The sequence below is a fragment of the Sander lucioperca genome, chromosome 4 (assembly GCF_008315115.2).
Source record: "Sander lucioperca isolate FBNREF2018 chromosome 4, SLUC_FBN_1.2, whole genome shotgun sequence".
Lineage (NCBI taxonomy): Eukaryota > Metazoa > Chordata > Actinopteri > Perciformes > Percidae > Sander > Sander lucioperca.
In genome coordinates, this window is record NC_050176.1 from 29,019,329 (window position 1) to 29,029,200 (window position 9,872).

At 42.9% G+C, this 9,872-nt stretch overlaps 1 protein-coding gene across 2 annotated transcripts in view; it reads left to right on the top strand.

Annotated features, from left to right (window-relative positions):
* LOC116052168 (malate dehydrogenase, cytoplasmic) overlaps positions 1-9,872 on the top strand; it is a 40,907-nt gene that overhangs the window by 20,749 nt on the left and 10,286 nt on the right. For both annotated transcript variants that reach the window (XM_031302695.2, XM_031302696.2), the window contains exon 4: positions 5,561-5,736. In XM_031302695.2, coding sequence (XP_031158555.1) covers positions 5,561-5,736 — 176 coding nt within the window. The remainder of the gene's footprint in view (positions 1-5,560; positions 5,737-9,872) is intronic.

The window sequence follows — 9,872 nt, forward strand, 5'->3', positions numbered from 1 at the left end:
GACTCTACTCGCCTTTTTTGGTTTTCCATTACGAAAAAAAGTACCTGGTACCTGCTAACAGGTACTTTTTTTAGTACCTCCTCAGTCGGGGTTCCCAGCGAGCTGAGGCGAGCAGAAAAGGTGACGTGAACAAACCCGCTATTTTTAAACCTGTTTGCCACCTGCTTGTTTTTTTGCTGCCTCCAGCTTCTTCTGAAATAAAATGTGTTTTCTGGCAACAACACACACCTTCGACGTTCTGTGTGTGTGTCGCGTTAGGTCACGGCAGTTTACTACGGCGCCGCTTGTTTACAGTTCTGCGGAGGCTCCAGTCCAGGCAGAGCTTTCGCCGCATCCTACGTACACACACACATGCTGGCTCGACGCTCGAGCTTGACTGTAACCCCGCACGCCACAGCTGAAAGACAACTAGTGCGCTGCCAAAACCTTGCAGGTTTTGCACGTGTGCAAGAAGTTGACGTAGACTATTCTGATCACAGTCATGGTCACAGGGCGAACCGAACCGAAAGATGCATATCGAACCGAATGTCACTTCGGGACAAATACACATACCGTTAACAGCCCTAATGAACGGGCTGAACAGCCAGTTAACGCTAAGTCAGGGGTTTCCCGCAGCTTAGGCGGCCGCCTTAGCAAGACACGCCTGCCGCCTTAACTGTCGGCACGTCGGTACTACCGAGGACGGATTCACTTTAAATCAAACGGTGCCAAATTTCGGTACCAGAGAGCTCATAAGCGCAAGCTTATCAGACATCTCTGCGTCTTGACAGAGTGGAGCGCCGACCACACACACACACACACACACACACACACACACACACACACACACACACACACACACACACACACACACTTGTTTGTTTCACTATCTTTGTGGGGACCCGTCATTGACATAATGCATTCCCTAGCCCCTTACCCTAACCTTAACCATCACCACTAAATGCCTAACCTTAACCCTTACCCTCACCCTAACCATAACCTAATTCTAACCCTAATCCTAAAACCAAGTCTTAACCCTCAAACACACCTTTAACCTTATGGGGTCCAGCATTTTGGGCCCCAGAAGGCTGTGCAGACCCCACAAGTATACTGTATTCCCCGGTTTTTAGACCCCACGAATATAGTAAAACAAGCACACACGCAGAGCTGTGGTGCCGACGGAGCGAAACCAAGTCAACATTGTTAAAGTCACAGTGAGTCACGGCAATGCCGGTAAAGCGGTTGCAAGTGTGTCTACACCTTTCAAAACTCCACGCAGACGGCGTGTATAACGGCGAGGTGAAAGCTTCAATTCAATTCAATTTCAATTTTATTTATAGTATCAAATCATAACAAGAGTTATCTCGAGACACTTTACAGATAGAGTAGGTCTAGACCACACTCTATAAAGCCCCAACAATTCCAATAGTTCCCCCAAGAGCAAGCATTAGCAGTGGCTATTGCGACAGTGGCGAGGAAAAACTCCCTTTTAGGAAGAAACCTCGGCAGACCCAGACTCTTGGTGGGCGGTGTCTGACGGTTGGGGTTATGACGGTACAGGATGTAGCGTGGCACAGCAGAGCATGGGTGGACGCGGTGGACGCAGCAGGACGTAGTCGGGCATTGCAGGGAATCGCAGAGCGTAGCAGGGTGTAGCAGGTCCATAGCCACAGCTGCACCCAAGACCCAGGTCTTGGTGTCGCCCTAATCCGAGGCGATGTTCTGGGTGAAGAAGAAACATAAGGACTCCGGGGAGTAAACTCCCCAGAGCTAGGTGAGTAACAAGCACTTCTGAGACATGATGTGCATAAAAGGAAACAAAAGAAAAGAGCGTGTCATAAGAAGGAACTTCCTCGGCAGTCTAGAATTATAACAGCATAACTAGGAGAGGCACTATATTATTGATTATACGATAGGTAAATCTGATGACTGTAAAGAGAAGCAGAGAAAAGCAGGGGTGCTGTGTCTGCAGCTATACACCCTGCCCCGCCGGTCTAGGCGTTCACTGCAACTCCTCACTCCCTAACTATAAGCTTTATCAAAGAGGAGAGTTTTCAGTTTAGTCTTAAATGTAGCGACGGTGTCTGCCCCCCGAACCCAGATTGGGAGCTGGTTCCACAGGAGAGGAGCCTGATAGCTGAAGGCTCTGCCTCCCATTCTACTTTTAGAGACTCTAGGAACCACAAGTAACTCTGCATTCTGGGAGCGTAGTGCTCTAGTGGGACAATAAGGTACTAAGAGGTCCTCAAGATATGAAGGAGCTTGACCATTTAGAGCTTTATAGGTCAGAAGAAGGATTTTAAATTCAATCCTGGATTTTACAGGAAGCCAATGGAGAGAAGCTAATACAGGAGAAATATGATCTCTTTTCTTAGTTCTTGTCAGAACACGCGCTGCAGCATTCTGGATCAGCTGGAGAGTCCTAACGGACTTATTTGAGCATCCTGATAATAAGGAATTACAGTAGTCCAGCCTGGAAGTAACGAATGCATGGACTAGTTTTTCTGCATCGTTTTGAGACAGGATGTTCCTAATTTTAGCAATGTTACGAAGGTGAAAAAAGGCTGTTCTAGAGGTGTGTTTTAGATGGGCGTTAAAGGATAGATCCTGATCAAAAATAACTCCTAGATTTCTGACAGTAGTGCTGGAGGCCAGGGCAATGCCATCCAGAGTAATTATATCTTCGGCTAATGAGGTTCGTAGGGGTTTGGAGCCCAGCACAATAACTTCGGTTTTGTTTGAGTTTAACATCAGGAAATTGTAGGCCATCCATGATTTTATATCTTTAATGCAAGCTTGAAGTTTAGCTAGCTGGCTGGTTTCGTCTGGCTTGATTGACAGATATAATTGGGTGTCATCCGCATAACAGTGAAAGTTAATTGAGTGTTTCCTAATAATATTGCCTAGAGGAAGCATATATAAGGAGAATAGAATTGGTCCAAGCACTGAGCCTTGAGGAACGCCATGGTTAATTTTAGCGTAATTGGAGGGTTTATTGTTAACATTAACAAATTGCGATCGATCAGAGAAGTAGGACTTAAACCAGTTTAGTGCGATTCCTTTAATGCCAACTAAATGTTCCAGTCTCTGTAAGAGGATGGTATGGTCAATAGTATCGAATGCAGCACTAAGATCTAATAAGACAAGTACGGAGACAAGTCCTTTGTCTGATGCAGTTAGAAGATCGTTAGTGATTTTCACCAGTGCCGTCTCTGTGCTATGATGCTTTCTAAATCCTGACTGAAAGTCCTCAAATAAGCTATTGCTATGTAGAAAATCACATAACTGGTTAGCGACTACTTTCTCAAGGATCTTGGAGAGAAAGGGAAGGTTAGATATAGGTCTATAGTTGGCTAAGACCTCAGGATCGAGGGTGGGTTTTTTTCAGTAGAGGTTTTATCACAGCTACTTTAAATGACTGCGGTACATAACCTGTCAATAAAGACATATTTATCATATCTAGCAATGAAGTGTTAACCACGGGTAACGCTTCTTTAAGTAGCCTCGTTGGGATGGGGTCCAAGAGACAGGTAGATGGCTTAGCTGAGGGTTGTTGTTGAGGGTTTATAGGATAAAAGCAATCTAAGTATATGTCAGGTCTAGTCGTTCTTTCTAGCAGTCTGTCAGTTAAAGGTGACCCATTAGAGGTTGGGGGAAAGAGGTGATGAATAGTATCTCTAATTGTTATAATTTTATCGTTAAAGAAACTCATGAAGTCATCACTACTCAGAGCTATAGGAATAGATGGCTCAATAGAGCTGTGGCTATCTGTCAGCCTGGCTACAGTGCTGAAAAGAAACCTTGGGTTGTTCTTATTTTCTTCTATTAGTGATGAATAGTAGTCTGATCTGGCCTTTCTTAGGGTCTTCCTATAGGTTTTCAGACTGTCTTGCCAGTCTAAACGAGATTCTTCCAGTTTGGTGGAACGCCATTTACTTTCAAGTTTGCGTGAGATTTGCTTTAATTTACGAGTTTGGGAGTTATACCAAGGTGCTAGTTTCCTTTGCTTCATCGTCTTCTTTTTAAGGGGAGCAACAGAGTCTAAAGTCGTCCGTAGGCAGGCCGTAGCACCGTCTACGAAATGATCAATTTGAGAGGGACTAAAGTTTACATAAAGATCCTCTGTTATATTACGGCACGTTAATGAGTTTAGTGCTGTTGGAATATCTTCCTTAAATTTAGCTATAGCACTGTCAGATAGGCTTCTAGCGTAGAAGCTTTTATCTAATTTCGTATAATCGGGTAGTAAGAATTCGAAAGTTATTAAGAAGTGGTCTGATAATAAAGGATTTTGCGGGAATACTATTACGTCTTCAATTTTGATGCCATATTCTAGCACAAGGTCGAGGGTGTGGTTAAAACAGTGCGTGGCCTCGTGCACACTCTGACTGAAACCAATTGAATCTAGTAGTGAGTTGAAAGCAGTACTAAGGCTATTGCTGTCAACGTCCACATGGATATTAAAATCACCTACAATAAGTACTTTGTCTGATTTTAGGACTACACATGATAAAAACTCTGAGAATTCCGATAAAAATTCACAATATGGACCTGGTGCTCGGTAGACAACAACAAATATAATTGGCTGTACTGTTTTCCATGTTGAATGCTGAAGGTTAAGAACGAGATTTTCAAAAGAGTTATAATTTAGTTTAGGTTTAGGATTAATTAACAGGTTAGAGTCAAATATGGCTGCAACTCCCCCTCCTCGGCCTGAGCCTCGTGGAATTTGAGTATTAATATGAGTGGGAGGAGTGGCTTCATTTAGACTGACATAATCTTCATGGCCCAGCCAGGTTTCAGTTAGACAGAATAGATCAATTTGATTATCGGATATCAATTCGTTTACTAGTATTGCTTTAGAAGACAGAGATCTGATATTTAGTAGACCGCATCTAATTTTCCTATCCTGTTCTATCATTGCAGTGGTAGTTGTAATTCCAATTAGGTTGTTAAGTATTGCCCCTTTTTTGGTTACCTGTGGCTGACGTGAACTGGATGCTAAATTGACTATGTTTGCAGTCAACTCCTTATTACTTAGGGGATTCAACACTTTGTATGGTCTATTGTTGATTATAACTGGAATAGTACTAGTATTACATGTTACCCTGCAGAAAACATTTTCAGATTCATTCACTTGTAAAGTGCCATTAGGATCAATACCTGGGGGGCATGAATCTGTGATATTTTCAACAGAATGTCAATAAAAGCTGCACGAAAGCTGGCACGGTATGGGTTAACGTTAGACTTCCTCTGTTACAGGCAGGCACCACTGTGTTCACTATGCCCTATTTATGGACTGACAGGCTGAGGTTGTCAGTCGTTATTTATGTATTTGAATGTTACATTGTTCTTTTAACGTGCACTTTCGTGTACATACTTAGGTTTTTTTTTTTCATTCATACAGCATCCTGCTTTATGTGCTTGAATGTCTGTCTGGTTTTCAAAGTTTGAAATGCTCTCCTGCAGACGGGAACACAATTTAGGCACGTATACGTATATACAGTATATGTGCTAAAATTGTGTGACCAAAATAAGGTGACTCCATGCTGAACACGTCCCTCTCCTCCCCCCCCCACAGAGGTGATCCCCACTGACAAGGTGGAGGTTGGCTTCAAGGACCTGGACGCGGCCATCTTGGTGGGCTCCATGCCCAGGAAGGAGGGGATGGAGAGGAAGGACCTGCTGAAGGCCAACGTGGCCATCTTCAAGACCCAGGGAGCCGCCCTGGACAAGTACGCCAAGAAGACCGTCAAGGTATATAATATTAAATGTTCCTTTTTTGCTGAATGATTGTGTAATGTTAATTTCTTTTTCTTCCCAGTAGTGAGTTTTAGTTTAACCCTCCTGTTGTTGTCCTCAGGTCAAGTCTGACGCGCTTGCAAAGTTTTTTTACATCAGAAATGTGGGTCTTCTTTGAAACAAATTGCCCCAATACACCATGAACAGTTCCATACAACACTAAAATTAAGATTTGGGTGTTTTTAATTCAGTGTATAGCATTTTAAATGGTTTCAAAACGCCATCTAAACTTTGACATTCTGTGATTATCCATCAACTTACTGTACGTTGTCAAAATAATTCATCAGTTTTGCGGGTTTTTTTAACCAAAAAAATTATATAAATGAGGTTTATTGACCTTGAATTCCCAAAAATTGTAAAACTACTGGTAATATAGTCAAAACCATTGAAAAAAACGACAAAAAGTGTTTAGTTTTGACCAGGAGAAGGGTCAGTTTAACGCCTATCGGTTCAATTTTCTAAGCACAAACGGACATTTGGAAAAACAGAAAAATGGGTTAAAATATCCAATTTTCGTCACGCCTAGCTCACGCCCCCACCCTCGAAACCATCAGTTGCACCTCTGACCACAAAGTCTATCAGTTTAGTTTTTGTTTTTTTTTGGTCCATATGCAGTTAATGAGCTGCATATTCCACAAAGTAGAGGAAGAGAATACCATCGCAGTATTGAATAATTGGAGCTCAGATGCAATTTTGTAATTTTCTAAATTTCTGATCCTCTGAATAAAGTCAGGGCCAGGTACACACACACACACACACACACACACACACACACACACACACACACACACACAGACACACAGACACGCACACACACAGAGACACACAGACACGCACACACAGAGACACAGACGCGCGCACACACACACACACACAGAGACACACACACACGCAGACACACACACAGAGACACACACACACACACACAGACAGAGACACACACAGAGACACACACACACACACACACACACATACACACACATACACACACACACACACAGAGACACACACACACAGACACGCACACACACAGAGACACAGACGCACACACACACACACACACACAGAGACACACACACACACGCACACACACACAGAGAGACACACACACACACACACACACAGACAGACACACACAAACACACAGAGACACAGACACACACACACACACACACACACACACACACACACAGACAGAGACATACACACAGAGAGACACAGACAGACATACACACACACAGACACACACACACACACACAGACAGACACACACACACAGAGGCACTTTAAGAGTTCAAATATTTTAATTTGTCAAGGTGGAAAAAAAATGAAAAATTGGATATTTGAACCCATTTTTCTGTTTTTCCAAATGTCTGTTTGTGCTTCGAAAATTGAACTGCGTTTGAACAAACACTGATTAAGCGTTACACTGACCGAAGGACAACAAGTGCACGGTCGACGGGAAGACAACACAAGCGTTAAACACAGGGAAGTGAAATTGCTTATCCAGCGTCTCTTGTCCCCCAAAAGGAAACTCTTTCCTTTTTAAGAAACCGTTTCTCTGCTGTCACGTTATCTCTAATCTGGAACAGAACAGCAGCTCCAGTAGCAGCTAGGTCCAATACGGGATCTTTCCTGGCTCAGAATGGGCCTTTGGGTGGGGGGTGACTACTAGAGCTTAGATCGGGCCCAAAAAAATCAAGCCCGACCCAACCCGAGCCCGTGCACGTTGTGTCCGAGCCCGGCCCGACACATTAACTGTAATTATGAGCCTAAGCCTGATTTTCAAACCCGACAATTTAATACGTGGGCCGTTATAACTGACGTTCTCAACTTCAGTTCAGAGTTGTTTGAACTAGAGGTGCAACGATGAATCGATGAATCGATTAGTTGTCAACTATTCAATTAATCGCCAGCTATTTTGATAATCGATTAATCGTTTGAGTCATTTTTTTATTAAAAAGAAATAAGAATTCTCTGATTCCAGCTTGTTAAATGTGAATATCTTCTAGTTTCTTCTCTCCTCTGTGACAGTAAACTGAAGATCTTTTGAGTTTTGGACAAAACAAGACATTTGAGGACGTCCTCTTAGTCTTTGGGAAACACTGATCCACATTTTTCACCATGTTTTGACATTTTTATAGATCAAACAACTAATCGAGAAAAAAATCGACAGATTAATCGACTATGAAAATAATCGTTAGTTGCAGCTCTAGTTTGAACTGCAGAAATCTGTTTAGAGGGGGTATGCTTGGAGAAGTAACAAAAGAGGACCTTGAAGGCTGACTATAATCTATTCTGCCACGGCGAGCCTGCTTCATGTGTCTGTTCAGCGTCTCCGTTTTTTTTGCTGTCATAGGCGAGCAGCGTGCCGCACTTAATGCACTCGACAAAGCCGGCACCCACATTGTCACTGCCTACGACTTGTTTAAAATGGTTCCATACCTCCCGACTTTCCTCCACACTCACTCAAAGTTAATTCTCCTGTTTTTATTTTTTTCTTCACATCTTCAAGCTCCATGTTGCACTTAAGATACACAATACAGCCGGCCCGGTGTGATGTGATGCGTGCGAGTGGAGGAGACTCTGCGCATGATTACGGCTAGAGCTGGGCGATATATCGATATCATATCAATCGTGATATGAGACTAGATATTAGGGATGTCCCGATCAGGTTTTTTTGCCTCAGAGTCCTTTGATTTTGAGTATCTACCGATACCGAGTCCCGATCCGATACTTCTATAATAATTCAACTTTATAATACCTCCAGACCGCAGACATACTCGCGCTTTCCGCTTCAAGCTGCTTCCGTGTTCTACTTTGCCGGCATTTAACCAATAGCGTCTCTGCAACAAAGTGATGTCATGCCGCACGCGTTGCTGTTTCTGTGTGGAGTCAAAAGGGTCTAACTCTGGGCCACCGCATAACTATAGATGTGTTAAAAAATAATGAGAATATATATACATATATATCGGAGTCCTGATCGGGAGGTAACGCCCGATTCCGATCGAGTCTGAAACCACGTGATCGGGCCCGATTTCCGATCACGTGATCGGATCTGGACATCCCTACTAGATATCGTCTTAGATTTTGGATATGGTGATATGGTGATATGGCGTAAGTGGTGTCTTTTTCCTGGTTTTTAAAGGCGGCATTACAGTAAAGTGATGTCATCTTCTGAACTCACCAGACTGTTGTAACTGTTCTATTATTTGCCTTTACCCACTTAGACATTATATCCACATTCAGGGTTCAAAATTAACTTTTTCGTCCACCAGCCAAATGGCTAGTGAATGTTAAAATTTGACCAGCCACTCAAAGGATTACCATTGTTTTTTGGCTGGTGAGTGAAGCAAATCTATCAGCCAATTGCATATTTTACCAGCATTTGGCTGGTAAGTGGTGCTAATTTTGAACCCTGTCCACATTACTGATTATTTAGTAAATATTTCGTGAAAGCACCAGTAGTCAACTCTACAACATCGTTCCGGTATCGATATCGAGGTATTTGGTCAAAAATATTGTGATATTTTATTTTTCTCCATATCGCCCAGCCCTAGTTATGGCATAGCTTTCTCCCCACCCAATTAGGCTAAAAAGTAATGATTAAAAATACACAAATGCTTGATCAAAAGCCGGCCCGGCCTGAGGGTCGGGTCAAGTTTGGGCTCGGGCAGAGAATCTGAACTCTAGTGACTCCGCACGGCAGTAAGCGTGATCGGTCGCATACAGTAAAGGCAATCAGTCGGTGTTATGTTATTTGATAGAGATCTGTGCAGTTGCCTGTCATTTCTGACAATTTGATGATGAACATGTCTATTATGCTTGAGTAAACTCCAAATCAACATACCGTATTTTCCGCACTATAAGGCGCACCTTCAATGAATGGCCTATTTTAGAACGGTTTTCATATATAGGGCGCACCGGATTATAAGGCGCATAGAATAGAAGATCCTGCAGTCAAACGTTTGACTGGGGTTGCGTTATGCATCCACTAGATGGAGCTGTGCTAAAGGGAATGTCAACAAAACAGTCAGATAAAGTCAAACTTTATTAAGCGTTCTGACAACTCTGTTCACTCCCATGGTAAT